The 23,255-nt window shown below is 41.2% G+C and overlaps 1 protein-coding gene across 1 annotated transcript in view; it reads left to right on the top strand.

Annotated features, from left to right (window-relative positions):
* ipo8 (importin 8) overlaps window positions 1-23,255 on the top strand; it is an 81,568-nt gene that overhangs the window by 45,989 nt on the left and 12,324 nt on the right. Inside the window, 19 exon segments of the mRNA XM_034525881.1 lie at window positions 804-888; window positions 4,520-4,654; window positions 8,820-8,919; window positions 10,117-10,193; window positions 13,089-13,223; window positions 13,341-13,412; window positions 13,849-14,014; window positions 14,229-14,389; window positions 14,654-14,779; window positions 14,862-14,928; window positions 17,996-18,057; window positions 18,059-18,122; window positions 19,137-19,235; window positions 19,352-19,429; window positions 19,432-19,445; window positions 21,200-21,244; window positions 21,246-21,340; window positions 21,342-21,419; window positions 22,693-22,898. Coding sequence (XP_034381772.1) covers window positions 804-888; window positions 4,520-4,654; window positions 8,820-8,919; window positions 10,117-10,193; window positions 13,089-13,223; window positions 13,341-13,412; window positions 13,849-14,014; window positions 14,229-14,389; window positions 14,654-14,779; window positions 14,862-14,928; window positions 17,996-18,057; window positions 18,059-18,122; window positions 19,137-19,235; window positions 19,352-19,429; window positions 19,432-19,445; window positions 21,200-21,244; window positions 21,246-21,340; window positions 21,342-21,419; window positions 22,693-22,898 — 1,865 coding nt within the window.

Raw genomic sequence — 23,255 nt, 5'->3', positions numbered from 1 at the left:
TCAATCTCTAGCTCTGTCTTTCTCTCATCACAGCAAAGCATCACAGTAAAGCGTCAAAAGTTATCCTCCTGTTATCGAGTCTTGGGCAGCGCTCTGCAGGCCGGGCAGGCTCGTGACTGCTTAACCTCTTTGAATGGTCCATGGTTACTGACCAGGTTCTTGAAATGGGGACTCCATCTGTGGATGCAGGTAGTCGGTGGGTAAATCGCATATCGATTACGATTTGTGCTGCTTGTTCTGTGAGGTCTGCATGTATTCTGTTAGGCATGTCCTGAAATGTTGCCAGCCTGGCTACGGGTATGCAAAATTTCAGTGGGCAAATGCGGGCTTGTGAATGGGGAGAGTATTAGCCATAGAAGTAGAAGGGACAATCTCATTCACATTTACGTTGTTTGATGGTAAAGCGTCCATTACTGTTGCCATTGCGACCGTTGTAGCCACCTAACAGACCAACAGACATCTCAACTAAGATTCAACAAAGAACAATAGCCATTATCTTTTGTACTAGTCAAAAAACCACGGAAACCAGTTCAATGTCCTTTCTACTCCTGTTATATTTCTACAGGATTACCCATAGTCCAGTCGAGGGCGAAGCCTGTGTGAGTTAGTACAACATCCTTTCCATTTAGCGCTGGCTGATCTTTCTTCTGCTCGCCTGCTCTCCTCACAAACTGAATGACACATGATAAGGGAAGGGAGTTGAATTGTGATGCGAGGCCAGTAATGAATTGATGTTACCAACCGGTGATGAAATGCAGTGATTAAATCCCCGTTGTCAGAACATGCTTCTCTCTAAATTACAGGTATGGAAGCCCTGGCAATGTGACAAAGGAGTACTACGAGTTTGCAGACTTTTTCCTGAAGATATATGCAATGGGCATACAGCAGGTAAGCGTGTGTCAGTGAGACTTAAAGATGTTGGTTGAGATCAGATCAGGAATCTTTTCTATAATGTCAGGGTCAATTTGCAAAAATTACCAAGGCTGATAGTTTGTTATATTATTACTGCAAGTTTGATCTTGGTATAACAATAGAGCTGTAGGCCTATTATTATAGTATGAGTGGTAGTATGTCTGGTCTGCAATGTTGGGCAAGTTACTCAGTTGGTCTAATGAGTTACTTTTTACTCATCATCATCATCATCAATCAATCATTTTTACTTTTCTTATTACTTGGTGTCAAAAGTAATTAGTTACGTTATATTAATGATTACATCCTCGGCACACGTACAACGAGAGATATTTGCCTGTAAGTGCCTAAGCTTAAGGCACATATTTACAATGTATTTAATGTACTTAGTTGTCCTTTTATTGAAATCAAAATGTTTTATATTGCATTTAAAATACCCTTTTCTGTCATATTTGAGTTCACATATTATGCAAAATGCAGTTTTATTCTCTGTCCCTGATGTGTCTGCAGACCCCTAAAGTGTCAGAAAAGACCACCTCTCTCTTTTTCTCCTCAGAAAGCATCTGTGAAAATGAGCATATCAGATTTGTCTCTCATTCTGCGCTTTCACGCCATCTTGAGATAAGCATCCCATTGAGCAAATTTCAGTTTAAAAGATGTTTAAAAGATGACTGGTTATTGGTGAAAAGACATTCAAAATTGCTTCAAAAGTGAATGTTTTTTCACTATTTGAAGGCATTGATTGAACATTTACCCCATTATTCACATTTGCAATAGAAGATTTTAATCCCTTATCCTACTCTTTACTTGGGAGAGTCATAATATTACAGTAATGTGTTTATGAGTAACGCCCAACTTTTCTGGTCTGCATGTTAATAATTACAGCTGCACACAAACCTCTGAAAGGTCTGATGTCAGCTGACTGTGAGATTGGGATTTGTTTCATGCACAGCCACACTGAACATCTGTGTATTTGTCAGTACAGTTTGCAAAATGTTCCAGTATTTATTGGATTCATGCTCATCTCAACAGTTCTTGCAGAACACAACTTCAAAACTTGATTTGATGGTGTCTTTATTTCGTAGTCCTTCAAACAAAATCTCTGCACTGTCAAGGAAAGCCTCCTGTATTTTCTATCTATTACGTTTCTGTCACGGTGTAGCCACAGGAACAGGACCCAAACGCCAACAACGTTGAAAAAGCAACTTTATTCCTTACTCAAGGAATTATTTAAGCAGAGGAATCACAAAAGACAGGACTGACACACGTGATCTCAGTGATAAAACCAGGACGAACCAACAAAGGGGAATGACACAAACAGGGTTTAAATACACAGGGATGGTGCAGGTGATTGGACACAGGAGGAAACAATCAGGGACATGGCAGACAATCACCGGGACAGGAAATGCAGGGGAACAGAGGACACGAGAGACGGGGACTTCAAAATAAAATAGGAAACAAGATACACAACTCCAGATCCTGACAGTTTCCAACATTCAGCAATACGCGCTTGCCTTCTGTATTCTGATTTTGGAGGTACACAGTTTCTTAAATGTGCTACTCTACTCTATATTTTAACACTGGATATGCAGTGTCTCTTCCAAACTTTGTGTCCAATTGGGCTGAAAAGTACAGCTTGATTTTCATGGCATGTCAGATTTGTGCAGTGTGGTGTCCTCTTTGCTAGAAGTTTCCTCATGTAATATTTAACAAAGAAGTGGCATATTTCAATATTTATATTAATATTGTTATTCTAATGTTTCTTATTATTAGGGTCGTAGAGGAACCTATTGTTTTTCGAGGAATTATTATTTTCCTCTAAGGTTTTTGGACTTTTTGGGGCCTTCATCATATCCCAAACGTTCTTGAATTTCACATGCATATCAGGACTGACGAAAAACACAACATTTTGGCCATCTCGCATTTGGGTACAAAAGAATTTCTCTATAGCGCCCCCTTGAGGCAGAAAGCCCACGGTTTTTGCTAACAATGACCGATTGACTTGAAATTTGGTACACATGTCCACTTGGACCTGCTCTAAAAAAAAGTTCACGGTGGCCATAAAATGCGCCATTTTGAATTTTGTAAAGAACACGTTTATTCCATTTTCTCTTAAACGCTGTGTCCGATCTTTACGAAAACTTCTGTGGTTCATTATTGGTTCAATGTCATATGAAAAGCGTGTTGATATCTCATTGCTGTCAGAAGGTATGGGCCAATTAACTTCTAAGGGGTGTGGCCTCCTATTTAAAGACACATAACTTCCAAATGACTTGGCCTATCCCATACTAAATTACTAGCATATGTCCATATGACTGCAGTCAATCGCTCAATATCGCCATGTTTAGCCTTTTTTCGCATTTTTTCACGTTTTCTGGGCGTTGTAAAACAGCGAACTCCTCCTAGAGCTTAAACCCGATTCATTCCAAAATTGGTTTGTGTGATCTAGAGACCTTAGCAATGAAAAGTTATTAAAGGATTTAAAAAATATAAAACTATGAGTAGGGTTGTATTTCAAAGAAACGCCATTCGCCATGAAAATGGAATTTGATTTTTTCGGCCATACATTATGTAATCTGCTCCATATTTCTCATATGTCATGACATACTGACCCTGAAGACATCCATATGTTAATTTTGCATTCTAGTCATAGCGCCACCTAGTGGCAACATTAAGTTACACGTTTTCTACTGTTATACCCTTCTCCTCACAGATTAATCAGATCCCTCTCAGAATGTGCCAGAATAGACTTAAGACCTTGATAATGCTTCACTGAAGATTGTATGGATTCGTTGAAGTTTGATCGGTGAAGTTTGATCCTTCGCCGTGACCGAATAAACCAATATAACATGCTCGAAATGTAACTTAACACACACATTTCAAGTCAAAGATGTAGTTACCTGATACGATTGTAATGCTTCAGAATGGCAATATGGCTCGATAGCGCCCTCTACAAATATTAATTTAAGCAGCCCCAGCGCTACGTTTCACCTACATTTATGAAACTTGGTAGACCTATGTAAAACATGTAAACTGAAAAAGTCTCTTGGAACCATGCTCTACACGGTATCGGAAGTCAGTTTGTGTGATTTTTCCATTAATTCTTGTGTATTTCATGCCACTATATGTAACTGCACTCCTGATGAAGGGAATTTATCAGATCCCCTTAAAATGTATTATGTTGATGCATGTTGTCTCGGGCCATACAGTGGATACAGCAAGTGGTGGAGTGTCTGCAATGTATAATTCCCAGCATCGCTATTATATTGATGCATGTTGTCTCGGGCAATACAGTGGATACAGCAAGTGGTGGAGTATAATTTATAGACGCTTACTCTGACGGTCGCAGACATTCCCGGGCCGCGTGAGCCGGCATCCAGCCAGTACCCCCGATGACGTGGGAGGAGGAGGAACGAGGACCCGCACATCGCTGCTTGCAGCTTTAATTTTGTATATTATTGGATTTCTCATGTGTCACTGAAAACAAATCCTGGTATGCCTATGCCGGCATGCATCATACATTGCCTACCCCTGGTTTATATTGTCATGATTATGTTGCTCATGCTTGGTTTTGGTTACTCCGTTTTCTCTTTTGTCATCTGTTGTCCAGGTCCTGCTCAAGGTATTGGACCAGCACCGACAAAAGCAGTATGTTACTCCTCGTGTCCTGCAGCAGTGCCTCAACTACCTCAATCAGGGCCTGTCACACTCACTGACCTGGAAACAGATGAAGCCACATATGCAGGTAGGAGAGTCATAAAGGAATGTAATTGACACTATTCACAGTATTGTACTTAGTTGAACTTTAAGTAGCTTTTTTATTGTAATCAAAATGTATTACATTGCATTTAATATGCCCATTTCTTTTGTATTTGAGGTAACATTTGAGTATATCTTAAAGGTCACATATTGTGCAAAATGCAGTGTCCGAAAAGAAAAGTCTGTAAAAATGAGAGCATCATTTGTCTTCCTTTAACATGTCAGAGGGAGCTTGTATGACATATCCTGGTTATGGGTGGAGCAGTAGAACCACCTCCAGCAAAGCACGCTGCTTGTTGTGTTTTCTGCCAACAACCAACAGAAAAGTCTTCATGTACTTACATCATCTGAGGATATGAAGACCTAGTGGGTTAACTTCGTTTTTTAGGGGATTAAGGATTTTGTTAACAGGAAAACCTTTTCTCAATGGTCAATAAACGGCAGGCTTCACTTCAAAACTGAAGCTTGGGATGAACCTATAATGGCTGTCAGTGACCCACTTGGGAAAACTATGTTTTTTGCTATTTTTATCGTGTGTGGGTGTGTGTGTGCACTTGACAGACTTTCCTCAAAGCACATGTGAAAAACAAATGGTCAAACTGTACAATATTTTAGAAACAGTGGCCGTTTCTCAATCCAAAGTACACTGAGTACAGACTTGTGTTCTTTTGGAGTCCGGGAGGACGAAGGACGGTCTTTCTGCAATTGGAACAGCAGCGAACTTGATGACGTCACCACGTCAGCTGTTCGTGCTCATGAGTTTACTCCAATTATTCATTGTAAATTAAATATGACAACCCTGCTTTTTTCGTTTTCCTTTAAAATATAATTATTTTATTTTGAATTGTGTGTTTTTTAAATGTATATTATATATATATATATATATATATATATATAGTTATATTAATACATGTAATTGCAACCCTCAGTTAGAGGGCTTAACTAATAATAATAATAAACTCTTTGTGCTCTAAACCTTAATGATATATCATGTGTAACCGCTACGGAGACATCAGAGCCAGCGGATCATTTAAAAAAGTCCTGCCGACATCAGGCTGTTCTCGGCAGCCACACTGAGCGCTGTCCGCCCAGGGCTGCAGGCTCACCGGTCTTATCTGATGCATCCTTTGGAAACTGGGCGGATCAAGTCACATCCGGGTGTTTTTACCGTTCTTTGCGAGAAGCGAACTTTTGAATTGGAACAGTACTTGGGCCGCGACTGATGACGTTTCACAAGTCCACGAGAACACAAGTATGGACAAGAACGCATATTGAGAAACGGCCAGTGACGGTCGCAGACATTCCCGGGCTGCTAGAGCCGGCATCCAGCCAATAACCCCGACGACGTGCGAGGAGGAGGAGGAAAGAGGACCCGCACATCGCTGCCTGCAACTTTAATTAGGGTCCTTGTGAGGAACCTATTGTTTTTTGAAGAATTCTTCTTCTTCTTCTTATTCTCTAGCAATGAAATCGTTTTTGGGGCCTTTATCATATCCCAAAAGTTGTTAAATTTGACATGTATATCAGGACTGGTGAAAAATGTGATAATTTGGAGGTCTCGCATTTGGGTACAAATACATTTCTCTATAGCGCCCCCTTAAGGTAGAACGCCTGCCTTTTTTTGCTAACTTTTGAAATTTGGTACACATGTCCACTTGGACCTGCTCTACAAAAAAGTCTCCGGTGACATAGAAAGCTTGTTGATAACTCATTGGGTTTAGAAGATATGTGCCAATGAACCTCTAAGGGGTGTGGCCTAATATTTAAAGACACATAACTTCCAAATGACTTGGCCTATCCATAACAAATTGCTATGTCCACATGGCACCCCTTAATCTACCCTAATTATTTCATAATATTTGAACATTGGGGGACGCTGCAAGTCAATCGCTCAATATCTGCATTTTTAGCCTCTTTTTCACGTTTTTTAACATGTTTTTTTTTACGTTTTTGGGTGTTGTAAAACAGCAAACTCCTCCTAGAGCTTAAACCCGATTCATTCCAAAATCGGGCAGTGTGATCTAGAGACCTTAGCAATGACAACTTATTAAAGGATTTAAAAAATATAAAACTATGTGAGTAGGGTTCTATTTCAAAGAAACGCCATTCGCCATGAAAATTTAAGTTGTTTTAACTCAGCCGTACATTATCTAATCTGCTCCATATTTTTCATATGTTATGACATACTGACCCTGTAAACATCCATATAATAATTTTGAACATTTTACATTTTCATACTCTAAAGTTATAAACATACTCTATTAAAACAATATTATTTATGCAACTGGATCTGTAGCCCTGCGGTTTATAACTATGCTTTGGAAACAGGAGACGTGTGTTCATGTCCAATCTGGGACTAATTTCTTGCATGACTTCTTTTTAGATTTTATTTACATCACATGGTCTATACTTCACGTAGAGATCCATGACTCATGTATATGTTCACATTGTCACAGCACCACCTCCTGGCTCCACTGGACTTCCCCAAACCTTTCATGCTTGATAAATGTCATGGCCTGACAAGCCTATTTTCACTCAGTCAAAGCACCACCTACTGGCCAAAGGAAATCAGCCTAAAACGCATCGGATTCACATGTAATTTACATGACGTGGTCTAGATTTCACGTAGAGACACGTGATACATGTATAAGTTCACGTTCTCATAGCGCCACCGACTGGGGAAAGGAAATCAGCGTTATGTGACAAACGTTAAAACGTTATACCGGCGGGCCTGCGTTCTCGGCCGAGGGAGCCGGCATCCAGCCATTACCCCTGACGTGCGAGGAGGAACGAGGACCCGCACATCGCTGCTTGCAGCTTTAATTAGAGTCCTAAAAAGTAGGATGGGAGCAAGAGCCTTCAGTTATCAAGCTCCTCTTTTATGGAACCAGCTTCCACTTTCAGTCCGGGAGGCAGACACAGTCACCTCATTCAAGAATAGACTTAAGACTTTCCTGTTTGATAGTGCTTATAGTTAGGGCTGAATCAGGTTTGCCCTGGTCGAGCCCCTTGATATGCTGCTATAGGCTTATAGGCTGCTGGGGGATGTTTTAGGATACACTGAGCACCTCTCTCCTCTTCTCTCTCTCCTTATGGATACATTTACATCTCTCCATTGCACCTTATTAACTCTGCTTCCTCCCCGGAGTCGTTGTGACTTCACGTCTCATAGGGTCCATTGGACCTGGAGGTGTCTGATGCCTGGTGAGCCGGCCTCCCACCTTGGCCCTACTGATGCCCCGCCCCCTCCTCTCTACCTCCTTCTGTTTCATGGATTGGAGTTCCATTCATACATTGTCATATTCATGTAATGTGTTTATGTAACTTTGTAAATGCTGTTCATTCTGTACACATGACATCTATTGCTTCTGTCCATCCGGGGAGAGGGATCCTCCTCTGTTGCTCTCCTGAAGGTTTCTTCCCTTTTTTCCCTGTGAAAGGTTATTTTTGGGGAGTTTTTCCTGATTCGATGTGAGGTCCTGGGACAGGGATGTCGTATGTGTACAGATTGTAAAGCCCTCTGAGGCAAATTTGTAATTTGTGATATTGGGCTATACAAAATAAACTGAAACTGAATTACCATTGCTGCTTTTAATGTAATTATTATTCGACTATATCCACTGTTGCTGTTCATTTTGGTAGTTGTAACTTTTTCATCATACCTACGGTCATTATATTAATAATTTCTGTCATATTCATTAAATGTGTTGTAACTCGGTTATGTTATTCATTCTGGTCACCTGATAGAGGGATCCTCCTCTGTTGCTCTTCAGAAGGTTTCTTCCCTTTTTCTCCCCTTAAAGGTTTTTTGGGGTGTAGTTTTTCCTGAACCGATGTGACATAGGATGTCGTATGTGTACAGATTGTAAAGCCCTCTGAGGCTAATTTGTGATTTTGGGCTGTACAAAATAAATAAATAATTGAATTCATTATGTGTCAAATCATTCCATCTGTGCATTTGCTCATGAGTTCAGTGCTCCATTGCAATTATAGTCGTCAAATTCTTCACAGACCTAATCAAACTTGTAATGTCTTCAGGTTATGAAAGTTGGAGTTAAGAGGGATGCAAAGTTTCTTCTATCACTAGTGGCACATGTCTTTCCTTGTTAAATATCATCTTCTTTTTTTTTGTTATTGATCATCTATTACAGACCATATGCCAGGAAGTCATCTTCCCACTGATGTGTTACAAAGATGAGGATGAGAAGCTTTGGCAGGAAGACCCTTATGAGTACATCCGCATGAAGTTCAGTGAGTACACTCCATTAATCTCTAAACTCGCTCAGCCAAGAAAACATGATGCCAAATCTGCTAGCAAATATCATTGGTAACACTTTTTAGATGCTGTTGATTTTTGTTTGAATTATCATGTTGTTTGACAGCCATGTACAGTAGATTATTAGAGCACAGGAAAAACTCACTGAAAGTGATTGGGCTTTTGTTTTTGAACTACTCTTTGTAGTTTAATCAGGAGAGACTTAATTAGAATGGGAGGTGCTGCAATTCGATGATGAATGAGGAGCAGGACCGGAGGTGACTGGGTGGAGGAGGGTCACACCTAATAGTTTAATAATTTGACATCAATGATGTGATTGGCTTAAGAATGTGGTTGGTTCACTGAAAGTGAACTCCCGCAAACAGCTGATAGAGTAGTTATAGGGAGACTCACTTCATCCAGCTCACTCTCTGCTCAGACACAAACACTGCACATACAACCTGAGACACAGCAGAGCGGAAAGCATCGTCACCCACAGGACACGCTTCTTTAACAGCTTCTTCCCTGCCACAGTCAGACTGATGGCACAACAGAACTACTGAGAAATGCGCACTCCTTGAAAGTGTGAAAAATGTGCAATACCACAATCAGTGCAATACCCCACACAACCTTCCACCAACATCTGAACATGTGCAATATCCCCATATAACTGTCCCCTTCCCCCTCTTTCTTTCTTTTTACATGCTAGGTACAGCACTAGCCTACTTACCTACTTATTATCTCTGCACTCTCCTTTCCTTTTTTATGTTTATTTTTGATAACCTGTTCCTGTACTTAATACTGTAAATACTGCATACACTTTACCACTATGTACAGTGTGTCTTTTGTACAGTGTTTTTTTAAATATATTTTTCATTTTTCATATTTCTATTATTATTACGGTTACTATTATTATTATTATTATTATTATTATAGTGTTTGTTTTGTACCTCTGTTGACTCGGAGAACACTGCAAAAATAATTCCGATGTGTCTGGACTGCTAGTCTAGGCACAGATGGCAAATAAAAAACCTTGAACCTTGAGAGATTATGAATGAAAAGGAGTGTAAAGAGTCTTCTCTGCATTATTGCCATTGTACGTAGTGGTGGAGAAGGGATCTTTAAATTATTTTTGAATATGTTGTTTGATTTCATTTTTTTTGTGAGTGAGTTTTGTTTTGTCTATGTTGCAGACCTCTATGATGATCAAGCCCTACCAGCCACTGCTGCTCAGAGTGTCCTCTGTAAAGCTGCTCGCAAGAGGAAGGAGGTGAGGAGGAGCATTAGCCCTGAAGAAATTAGTATATTTATTCAACTAGGGCAATTCTACACAGTTTCTCGGCACCGGCTCTTTGCCTGAGTATATCTTTCTTTTGAGACTTTATACTTTTACTCTACAATACATTTGTCTGATGACTGTGGTTACGGGTGGGTCAATAATGTGACATGCAAGTCACAGCAAAGATATTCCCGATGATTTTTTGCCAATCTTTGAAACTTTGAAGGGTGTTGTTTGTAGCGATGAACCCACAGAGAACTGCCACTCACAGTTCCCCTCAGTTACATAACCTCATTATTTGTGTTTTCTGGCCCGCAAACTACGCTTTCATCAATTCCCATTCCAGCAGAAGCATGTAGCTGTTTTTATTGAAAAAGAGCTGATAAACCCATTGTATGCTATCTGCAAAACTTTACACAGAAGTACAACCAGGTCAGACCTTCCCCTCAGGGCCCGGGGCAGTGAGAGTGTGTCAGTGACCGTGCAGTGTACTGAGTGTGTCATATTCAAGTTTTTAAACTTTTTTCTGAAAAAGTATGTTTACATAGCTATTGTAGAGGAATATGCCACTAGTATTACCATTAACATACATCCATGCCACATCCTCATCACTGAGGCTATTGAATCCCACATTGACATGATTCACGGCTGTGTTTGACAGCAGTTGTAGTGACCCCCGTTGCGTATCAAAAAAAGCCCACGACGGGTGCTGTTTGCGTAGTTTAGATGCGTGCGATTACACGATGCATTGTCCAGTTTCACACATAAAGGTTATTTATTCGTGACAATTGTACATTTTACAACATAAACATAGGATAGCCACATTCTCTGTCACAATCCAAAACTAATATAAATCAAAACATCCATTATCATAAATTACCACGCATTATCACACGTTATCACACGGTCAAAAACTGTGTGCTCCTGCCAATCTAGCAACTCCTGGCCCTAGTGATCCTCCTGATTTATTGACCTCTTGCCCAACAAAACAAAACAAACAAAATAGCTCTTACACACTGGCCCCTAATTGTTTCTTACAGCAGACAAAACAATTCTTTATAAATTTGTACATGAGGAGTCATTACATTAGAAACAAAACAGTACTTTTTGAAACAGTCGATTTCATAAGAATTTCCTATAATCCATACACTGTTTCTTTGCCTCAGAACATGGTTGTGGGTCTTCACCATTATTCTTTAAGAGTCAGTTGCTTTTCAATTAGTCTTTCTTGTTCCTGTAGTCTCCATTTACCAATCTGTCATACACTTCTTGTTCTCTCTGACAGCTGCTTTGCTTGTTTGAGCACCAGAGAGATGAGTTCCCCCTGAGTCAGCTGTGCATAAGGCCCTTTCAGCCCAGTGTCCTTTACCTTCATTTTCACCTGAACTTCACAAGGGATGACTGTGGAATTGTTGTCTTTTACCCCTTGAACAACTGACACAGACCTCAAAGGATTGAGGGGTTTTACAGGTTAAAGCCGGCGTAAAGAAGTCAGCGGCCCACCTTCATCCCACCTGCGTCCTCCCCAGCACTCTGCTCTGGCGCACGCTGGGACTCTTGTGGTTAGCCTCCTGCACACGCACGGGACTCATGGCTTCTGACGCAGGGTCACATATGTTGTGGGTTGCACTGTTAACAGTCACACCTGCACCATCTGCAACATACATTCTCTCAGTGGGTTTTGGTTGATTGATGTGCTCGAAGTGGCGGCTATCTTTGCAGGAAATGGGGGAGCGTGGGCTTTTCAGGATTTGGATTTTGCTTGAGATGTAGCATCTATAACAGCAGCTTGTGACACCATTAGAGGCTATTTTACCAAACCAGTATCAACCATAAAGGATAGAGACTTTTCCCTCTGAGCCACATTCATGGGAAATGTCATCAGAAGACAGGGCTGTTATATGTTCAGAGGATTGCACTTATTCCACAGAACGAGGTCTAGGTGGAGCAGTACGCTTACTGTGTTTCACATTTGGATTCAAGGATTCAGGTTTTGTTTGCCATTTGTGCCTAGACCAACAGTCCAGACACATTTGGAAATCTTATGCAGGGCTCTGCGAGTCAACAGTTCTGAACAGTTCAGAAATAACACTGTAATTTGAGGTTTCTTTGTGAAAACTTTCATCCTTCAGTAGTCTCATTTTCAGTGAACTGATGTGCTGTTTAGCAACAGAAAAGTAGTTTGTTATGTGTACCTGGGGTGTCCTGAAGGGCAACTTGATCTTATGCTGGCCATCTTTAAGCTGTATTGAACCTTTCACTAATTGATGATTCTCTCTCTTTTAAACATCACATTCCGTAACTTGTGAAGAAGTTGAAGATGAGGCTGGGTTTCTATTTCAGAAATAAGTCTTTCTTTTCTTTTGATGCTAAAAAGAAACTTGTTGCTGCTACTTTTATGTCTGTGATTGATTATGGTGATGTTTTATGTATGCATGCATCTTCACTCCTTAGATACTGTCTACCATGGAGCATTGAGGTTCATAACCAATCTTAAGTCTCTTACTCACCATTGCTCCCTGTATGCTATGTTTGGTTGGACTGCATTGTCCATCCGTAGACTGAATCATTTGCATATCCTTATTTATAAGGCAATTCTTAACGTACTTCCATCTTATCTATGTAAGTTAATTTATCAGAAAAATGCTGGAAGCTACCGTCTTCTCTCTGTGACACATGCGCAAGGCCTACTCTTGCTATCTGTCCCTAACGTCCATCTCGAAATGGGGAAAAAGGGGTTTTAGGTTTGCTGCTCATGCGGCTTGGAATTTGCTGCAGACTGATTTGGGGCTACGGGAGCTTGTGGCATCATGCAGAACATTTTACTACGAGCTTCAATTTCTTCATCCTTTTCTACATGTAAGCTTTGTGTTTTACTCTTGGCAGGTTCTTCCTCAGATGATGGAGTTCTGCCACCAGATACTGATGGACCCATCTGCTGACCCTCGTAAGAAGGATGGGGCACTGCACTGCATTGGAGCTCTGGCTGAGCTTTTACTTAAGGTACGCACATCTACAGATGCAGCTCTCTGTTTGAAGTTAAAGGTTATTTTAGTCCTTTTGCTGTTGTGTTTAAATTATCTCTGGGCTGTATTGTGTATGCATTTCTCATTCTACAGAAGCGGATTGTACAGGGAGCAGATGGAATTGATGTTGCAAAATTATGTCTTCCCTCTACTCAACTCTCCTACGGGTTACCTGCGAGCCAGGGTGAGTGTCTGTCTGTAGACCTCGAAATGTTTCAATGCCCAGATCAGTGCATGTGCCTCTTTTTCATTGGAGTAATTTAACTGGTGTGAGTTGAACTTCTTAAAAGAAAGTCACTGGGCAGTCAACACCACTTCCATTATCCTGCATTATCCACATTATACAGCCCCAGCTCTCAGCAGCAGTTACATTAAAAAAATGTATATAGCATCTTTCTGATGTCAATCATGTTTCATATGTTTTCATATGTTTCATATGGTATTTATTCTTTGTGTTTTCTTTCCACTTTGTTCTTGGTAGGAGATTTTTGGTGGAAAATGTGTTTCCCTACTGGGTATTAATAAAGTTTTCCAATGGTAATCTAAAAACACTGGATAGATCGAGATGAAACCTGTATGGGTGTTGTATTAATCAGAGCTTTTTTGCTGTGTTTGGGCAGTCGTGCTGGGTGCTCCACTGCTTCAGCCCACTGCGTTTCCATGATGAGCTGGTGCTCAGGAATGCCGTTGAATTGGTAAAACAGGATCTGATTGATGACAAAGAGATGCCTGTCAAGGTGGAAGCTGCAATGGCTCTACAGACGCTGGTTAGCAACCAAGAACAAGGTGTGTTGAGGAATTTGTTATCTTACAGTAATTGGTAATACTTAACCACTTCAATCAGCTGATACTGTTGTACAATTCAGTATAGAGCTAATGCAAAAAGTGCAAATACGACCATGAAATCAATGTACTCATTTTGGAGAAACAAACTTTTTTTTTTTTCTTTACCACATTCATTATTTACTTTGATTCATATTCTTTTTGCACGTTTGTGAAGCCAAGCTGTACATCAGGCCGTACATTCGGCCGGTCATGCAGGAGCTGCTGCATGTGGTGAAAGAGACGGAGAATGATGACCTGACTAACGTTATTCAGAAGATGATCTGCGAGTACAACCAGGAAGTTGCTGCTATTGCTGTGGACATGACTCAAAACCTGGTAGGAACACAATAAACATTTGTTGGCATTCTGACTTGAAACACTGGTTTCTCAAAATAAACAAGTTATTGACAAATATACATAGCAGGGGAAATAACATTTAGCCAATCAGTGTGGGGGGGAATGTGCGCAATTGTTCAAGCTGTTGTGATGGATCTATTGGCTACAGCACTTCAGAGAAATTTCTTGAAAATAGACCAGTGATTTGTTGTATGACTGCAGAAGATGTTTGAAGTATGTGTAACCAATGTATGTGTTTGACAGGCGGAGATTTTCACTCGGGTCCTTCAGAGTGAGGAGTACGAGGAGAACGAGGACAAGACTGTCATGGCCCTGGGCATCCTAAGCACCATTGACACCATCCTTACAGTCATGGAGGATCACAAAGAGGTCTCACACACTCACAGCCAACACATATCATACATGCTGTTATGGTATTGTTGATACTATATTTTTTCATTCTACCTCTCAGATCACTCAGCAGTTGGAGGGAATCTGTTTGCAGGTGATCGGTCTGGTCTTGCAGAAACCCATCATAGGTATGGCAGGTGTGTGCACGGGCACTCCAGGGTTTTTATATGATCACTCACTTTCTACATTTTGCTGCTCTCAGATCATCCTAAAAATGTGGAAGTGTTGGTTATTAATCACAGGTTTACTAAATTAAATGCTGCTGCGTTTGTGCACTCATGAGATCAGTTCCACTACTGATTATATTCATGACGCACACAGCAGAGAAATGATTCTGTGATGTTACCCAAAGGTTTCTTCAGGAATGTTTACAAAACTGGTTTTAGGTTACTGGTTACATCTCGCTACCATCATGACAGCACAACATCCATGTCTGGCACACGGTAAAAAAACTATATGCTCCCATGCCTAATGCAGCGCTTTCTTTCGCACCTGCTGCCGTCATGACATTATTAAATCAGTCAATCATTAACATAAATGTCTTTCAATCTATTTTACATATCTTAGTTCCTGCACAATGAGCATCATTTAGAAATTAAATAATTAATATTCCTGAAATTCCAATTAACCAATGTATTAACCACACTTGTGGCTCTCACACAATGGTCATGTTACAGAAGGTAGCCAAGATGTTGGTAAGCTACTTTTCAGTAGCATTCTGTTCCTGCTGGACTACTTGTACTTTAAATAGACCTGGGCAAAGAGCTTTAACATCATTCACCCATTCACACCCATTCATATTGTTCAGTATTGTAATCGGCTAATGAACTGAAAACACTTGCAAAGGTTTCCTGAGCCGTTAAATGGTCTCTGTCTGGTTCAGTAGGCTACACCATCATGGGGAAGACGGCTTACCCTCCACAAGGAGGATCACCCATGAAAGGTCCTTGCTAAAGAAGCTGGCTGTGCTGTATCAAGCATATTATGGAAAGTTGAGTAGCAGGAAAACGTGTGGTAGAAAAAGGTGCACAGCAACAGGCATAACCACAGCCTTGTGAGGCAAAGTCCATTCAAGAACCTGGGGGAAATTCACCAGGAGTGCAATGCGGCAGGAGTCAGAGCTTCAAGAGCCACCACATTTCCTGGTGTCAAGCCACTCCTGAACCAGAGACAACGTCAGAAGCGTCTTACCTGGGCTAAGAGAAACGGGACTGAAGTCCAAAGTCAGCGCAGCCGTCTACCAGGACATTTTAGAGCACTTCATGCTGACCAGCTTTATGGAGATGCTGATTTCATTTTCCAGCAGGACTTGGCACCGACCCACACTGCCAAAGGGTATCACTGTGCTTGATTGGCCAGTGAACTCGTCTGACCTAAACCCCAAAGAGAATCTATGGGTTGTTAGGAGGAAGATGGGACACCAGACCCAACAATGCCTCCATGACACGCCGCATTGATGCAATAATTAATGCAAAAGGACTAAGTATTGAGATCATTCTGTATACTATACATAGACACTCTTCAGTAGGCCCACATTTCTTTATTTAAAATCCTTTTTTGTAATTGGTCATGTAATATTCTAAGATTCTGAATGTCGGGTTTTAATTACCTGTAAATATAATCATCAAAAATCATAAAAATATGATCAATCTCATTGTGTAATGAGTCTATATATTATGAGTTTCACTTTTTAAATTGAATTACTGAAATAAATTAACTTTTCGATGATATTCTAATTCATTGAGATGCACCTGTATATGCAAACAAATTATCTAGGTTTACCAACTAGTTCCAGCCGATGTCTGCAGCCCATCCAGAATGCAGTAGCTCGACTGGTCTTTAACTCAATTCACTCTCACTACATCGCTCCCTTCACTGGTTACCAGTGGCTGTAGCATCCACATCAAAACATTGTGTACCGTGCTGTGAACAGATCGAGTCCAGTCTACATCTGGGACATGGTCTAACCTCACACCCCAGCCCACTCACTCCGCTCAGCTTCCACCAATCGGCTTGTAGCTCCGTCACTCCGAGCTAAACACTCAACAAAGTCACGACTGTTTGCTGTCCCCAACTCCTCAATGGTGGAACAAGCTCCACATTGAGATCAGGACCGCAGAAAGTCTCTACATCTTCCACCGAAAACAAAAAACACAGATTTACCGACTATACATAGAATAAATAAATTAGCACTTAAGACGGCTCTCACTTTGTAGTTTGGCTTTCTTGAAGAAATTGTTCTTTCTTGATGTTCTGAGTTTGTACTCATGGTTGAATGCACTATTGTAAGTCGCTTTGGATACAAGCGTCGGCTAAATGTTATTTATATTGGTTAAAAAACCTACTTAACAGCTAAACCTTGCCCAACCCCCAATACAAAATCTCTCTTTTTACTGCTTGCCTCCAACTGTCACCTTAAAATGTAACTCTGCTATTCTAATACCCTTTTTGTCAAACTAAGCAGCTCCCTGGTCTGGGCGAGTTAGCTTCATTCCGTGTGCAGCTATTCTTTAGGGTTTTTTGAACTGCTCTTAGTCTGGACTCATCCGAGACCGCTTTGCCTTGGGAGGCCCTACCAGGGACTGATGCCCCGGACAACATATTGCTCCCAGGATCACTGAGCCACTCCAAGGCGATTCGCGGAGAAGCCTTGGAGTGGCTCAGTGATCCTCTGAGCCACAATAGCACTTGCATTAAGTCAGCTTTAGCCCTTGTGTCATCTCAACTGGGACTGGTACAATTCATTTTCACTGAACTTACAATATGGCCATTGGGGTGTCTGATATGAAGTACTCTGCGCTGTCATCTTCATCATGTGACACAGCCTTGATAAGTTTCTCTCAACTCCTCACGGTCATATATTTCTTCAACTGTGTTTACCAATACCTTTCCCTCATATATTTTTAGAAGCACATTTTTGCATCATGGTGTTGTCCTTTACACCTAAAAATATTTTCCGTGTCTGGTTTTGCTTTTTTCTCTGCAGTCTTGCACACAAACATCTTATCCTTACTTTTAAAACAAGCTCCTGTTTTTTCCTTTCACTGCATTTGCCTGCTATTCTGTGTGCTCATGCTCAGTTGTTGGGGCACAAACACATTACACTGAGCCCCACTTTAGGTGAAGTTATACAGGTGTAGTGAATGCATTGTGAAGGATTTAGATTCATCAACAGTCCTTTCCTGTGCTACGCAGAGTTCTACGAGGAGATTTTGTCGCTGGCGTTCGGCCTCACCTGTCAGACCGTTTCCCCCCAAAATGTGGCAGCTTCTTGGTGTCTTGTACGAGGTTTTCCAGCACGACTGCTTCGACTACTTCACAGGTATGTCAAAGGAAGTGAAGCCAATTTATTATTTCTCAAAAGGGGGCAATTTGTGCTGCAGCAAGCATAAGAACCGATAATAAGTATAGTCTTACATATGACATAGGAAGCATACAGTAGTGATTGAATATAACAAACCAATTATTATGTAGAAAGTCAGATTTGAGACTACTTTCTCAAGGATCTTAGAGGAAGGCAAGGTTAGAGATCGTTCTGTAGTTGGCCAACACCTCTGGATCAAGAGTGACTTCTTAAGAGGTTTAATTACATCGGCTCCACAGAGCTGCTGCTGCTACTACTGAGGTCTATATGAATACACGGCTCCAAAGAGCTACTACTATCACTACTGCTGAGGTCTATATGAATACACGGCTCCAAAGAGCTACTACTATAGGAATACACGGCTCAACGGAGCTGCTTTTGCTACTGTTGCTGCTACTTCTACTACTACTACTATTACTGAGGTGTATAGGAATATACAACTCCACAAAGCTGCTGCTGCTGCTACTACTACTGAGGTCTATAGGAATAGCGGCAGTGAATCTGTCAGCCTGGCTACAGTGCTAAAGATAATATGGGGTTATTTTTGTCTTATTGATAGCATTGCATATTCTTATGTTCTCGTGAGACTAATGTGTTTTTTCCAAATTGGTGGAACACCATATTCTTTCAAGTTTTCATGTTTTCTTTGGTTTGAGGGTTTCAGCGTTATGCCGAAGACCTAACTTCATTTGTTTTATGATATTCTTTTTTACAGGGGCTATAGAGTCTCAGTGAGCCTGTAACATAATCAATAGGGAGGGACATTTACTTTATTACTTGTTTGTTTTGATACAAATAGTCACTCATACAGCATTCAGGAAAACTAGGCTATTTGAGGAACTAAACTAAAAGCGATAATGAATGATTATATGGAGTAATAACTGTCAAAGTGAACAAAGCAGTGTTTCTATGTGCATGTTCATACACCCACAAAAATGATGATAATGTGAATGATATTTGTTTATGTTACAGATATGATGCCTCTCTTGCACAACTATGTTACCGTGGATACAGACATGCTACTGTCAAACCCTAAGCACTTAGAAGTCATCTACAGCATGTGCAAAAAGGGTCAGGCTCTGTCATCACTAGCTGTTCACAGCTACATAAAATGTACACAAGAATCCTGTTTTGTTTAGGGCCGAGTCATGACTTGTAATCTATTATGACCTTTGACGTGTTATAGGTGTTGACCATAGATGCAGGTGAGGATGCAGAGTGTCACGCTGCTAAACTGTTGGAGGTCATCATCCTGCAGTGCAGAGGCGAGGCATTGACCAGGTCAGAAACAGCCCCACACAGTACAAACCTTTATTTCCATCCATGTTCAGTTTTGAAAACATCTACCATGCATTCAACAGAGCAATTCCCAACATTTGTCTGGTGTACCCCAACAGGGTGTGTGTGTGTGTGTGTGTGTGTGTGTGTGGTGTGTGTGTGTGCGCGTGTGTGTGTGTCCCACCCCACCCCACCCAATCATGCACCTTCTCAATCAAAATGTTACGGTGTCAAATGCAGAACTGAGGTCTAGGACCATTAAAACAGAACAGTCATGTACTTCAGAGGACATTAATGTCATTTGAAACCCTCAGGAGAGCAGTTTTAATAGAATGCTGTTCGTGAAACCCTGACTGGAACTTGGCAAACATATTGTGCCTCTCCAGTGCAGCAGTAAGTTGGCTGGCCACAACCTTCTCTAAGATTGTAGACCGAAAAGGCAGTTTTGATATAGGCCTGTAGTTCAGCTACAGTTTGGGTGAACAAATCCATGATGAATACCAGATAATCGCCATTACAATGAAAAAGGTAAGGAACTTATTACACTCATCAGCCGAAAAGTATGGTAATATAGAGACAGGTGGTGTAAATTATGTCAAACAAAATCTTAGGATTTATTTTAGAAGAAATTAAGTTTGGAAAGCAGTTCTAGCTTACTTCACTACGATTAAAGATTAAAAGAAACTCAGACCTTTCAGATATGTGCGATGCACTTCTAATTACCAACCAGTAACACTTCATCTAGCTTGACTTCTAGCAGGAAGTCTGAACTCTGATAAAAACTGACCTACTGGACCGGGAGGTCTATAAATTAAAAAACATTGCTGCTTTAGCCGACCAACTTTAGTCAGCTGGTGTTCAAAAGTAGTAAAAGGTTCTGAGCTCCCCATTTGGCAGGAAAACAGATTCTGCCAGACCTCCACCGCGGCATGTCAAGCACGGAGTCCCAATAAAAGGACAGTTCATAGGGCAGAGTTCATTTAGATAGATGCATTCCATTTCTCGTTGCCATGTTTCAGTGAGATATAAAAAATCTAAATTACGACTCGTGAACCAGTCATTTAGATGTGAGCCTTGTTCGATACAGAACGTGCATTAATCAGACCCATTTAGTGGGGGAAGACACTGTCGTCATCAGCACAGGAAGCTTGAGGGCTACGTGTGATTGGACGTAACACTTATGCAACACGGTGAAACTGAGCAGGAGCCGATTGTTCTGACCGGAATGTTCATGGGTCAGGGAGTGGAAGTTAAGGCTGAGACTAGAGAGAGCGCAGTAGGAGACCCACCAGGCCCCCCTGGTGGGGCTTGTGTTGATTGTAGGGGAAGGCTTTCGTTGACAGGCTAGCAGTTGGGAAATGCAGGGTGAGGTCAAGATGGAGTAGAAAATATTGTCAGAGTGCATGACCCTAAGTCATTTGAGTGGACGCCATCAGGGTGGAAAAAGGCTTCTTTTTTTTTTTTTCGCTGATATTGAAATGAAAGATGGTCCACATAAATAGAAATCCCTTATACTTGGCTTATATTACAGTAACTAGAATCAGATTCTGAAATCTCAACCTTGCTTTGTCAGTGAACATTAAGTGAATTAGATCCACCCTTCTCTCTCCAGGCAGCCAGAAAAGGAAGAAAAACACCATAGAATCACTGACAGCGTCTGAGAATGTCACACATGTTACATGTGTTCCACCATGGTTTTAACAACACAAAACGGTAGGAGGTTACAGCAGCCTAATTTCTCTGTTTCCTACGTGCAGTGCATCCCTCTGTTTGTGGAGGCAGTTCTGGAGCGTTTGATGAGGGGGGGTGAAGTCCAGCGAGCTGAGGACCATGTGTCTGCAGGTGGCCATTGCTGCTCTGTACTACAACCCGGCCCTGCTCATCCACACGCTGGACACATGCACTTCCAACACAACCTCAGCCCATCACTGCCCACTTCATCAACCAGTGGATGAATGACACAGAGTTCTTCCTTGGGTAAGGGGGAGGCTACTGTTCTAAACTAGTTGAGGTTGACACTTTTGAATAAAATGGAAATCATAATTAGATAGACATTTACAAGCCGCAACAGTGATGCTGGTATTTGTTTCATCTTGAGTCCAATCATGGCAAAATGTGGTCCTGGAGACCATCTACTGAAGTGGGAACTACCACATATGCGGTTTAATAGTACTTTGTCAGGTGTTTATCTTTCTGTCGTTGGCAGATTTTGTCAGACGGCGACACAACCATGCAAGATGAAGGCACAAAACGTGATAGGTGTGTATTTGAGATGAAAATGAAGGCTGAATTCCAAGATGGGTGTGGTCAGAGGCAGGGCACAGGCAGTAAGGGAGTAGAAAGTGGGGAAGGAGCCATTGCCCTTCCCACTGTATGTACAGCGCTAATATGATTCCATCACAAGATGGTCTCTAGTTGTATTGGTTTTCTCCAGTCTGACTAAAAAGTAGCACTTCAAAATATTCATGAATAGGTAGTGCTAGAACCTTGTTGACACAGTGATAGAACCTTGGCGACACAGTGACTGTTGTACTGTCAATCACTGTCATTTAACTACTCAGAACGCCAGAGATTTTAAATGCATTTCCAAACACTATTTTTTGTAAAGGATGCAGTGTGAAAATTTAGGTGGGATCTAGACGATTATAACCAACTGAATATACCTCCGCTCACCCCTCCCTTTCTAAACCTGTAGAGAACCTACGTTGTGCCTTCAGGTAGAGTCAACACGTGAAAGGCCTTCTCTAGAACCTGTGTTTTAGTCCGTTCTGGGCTACTACAGAAACTTGAGTGCAACATGGTGAATTCCAGGACATGCTCTTTATGTTAATATGAAGGGGCTCATACATAAGCAAATACAGGATATCAATTCTTAGTTTCAGATGATTAGACACTTGTGAAAACATAGTTATGAATTGTATATTCCATTTCTGCTAATATATCCCGCTAAATCTTACACACTGGAACTTTAAGGTATGAAAAGATTTTGTTTTGACTGTCATTGTTATTGAAGGTCTGGTTTGCATTGCAATACAAAGGCAATATTGATTTACTTACTACAACTAAATACTCCATTGATATTATATTTCCTGTTATATTTTCTCATTCTGCAAATGTATTACCTATGATTCTTCAATGAATGTGTTAATTTGGAAATGGGCATCTTTTGCCAGATTTGTGTCATTATTTTGGGTCAGGTGAATTCCAAAACATTTAAGGAAGATTTAAAATGTCTCTTTTAATTCCCCAGGCTCCATGACCGTAAGATGTGTATCATCGGCCTGAGCGTGCTGATGGAGCTGCCTATTCGGCCGGCAGTGCTGGACGGAGTTTCCGCCCAGATTGTCCCCTCCATCCTGCTCTTGTTCCTGGCCCTCAAACACCTCAACGCCTCCCGCCTTGTCAACAAACCCGACCTGCTGGCCCATGAAGGGTCACAGGATGAAGATCAGAACGGTGAGAAAAGATCAGGGAAGCTCAAAAAGAATAACAGAAAGAAATGACAGGTGGAGGAATTAATGTAGAATGATTAAGGGCAGACAAAAGCAGAGTAGAAAAAATAATCTCCTTAGTGATGATAATTAAATGAGATTTCTCTTTTTTGCCAACATTGGTTCTTCTACTACTTGCATCTCTCATTCAGTTCTGAGCTCAAATTCCTTGCACCAGCGACTGTGGCTCAGTGGTGAGCAGAGATCGGTGGTTGATCCCCGGCTCCGCTATCCCATGTTGATGTGTCCTTAGGCAAGACGCGTAACTCCAAAATTTCTCCCGTAACTGTGTCTACTGTGGTATGAATGTTAGTTACTGCTG

Source organism: Cyclopterus lumpus, chromosome 23 (assembly GCF_009769545.1).
Source record: "Cyclopterus lumpus isolate fCycLum1 chromosome 23, fCycLum1.pri, whole genome shotgun sequence".
Lineage (NCBI taxonomy): Eukaryota > Metazoa > Chordata > Actinopteri > Perciformes > Cyclopteridae > Cyclopterus > Cyclopterus lumpus.
The sequence above is the reverse complement of the archived record's forward strand: the minus strand, read 5'-3'. Positions and strand labels throughout refer to the sequence as shown.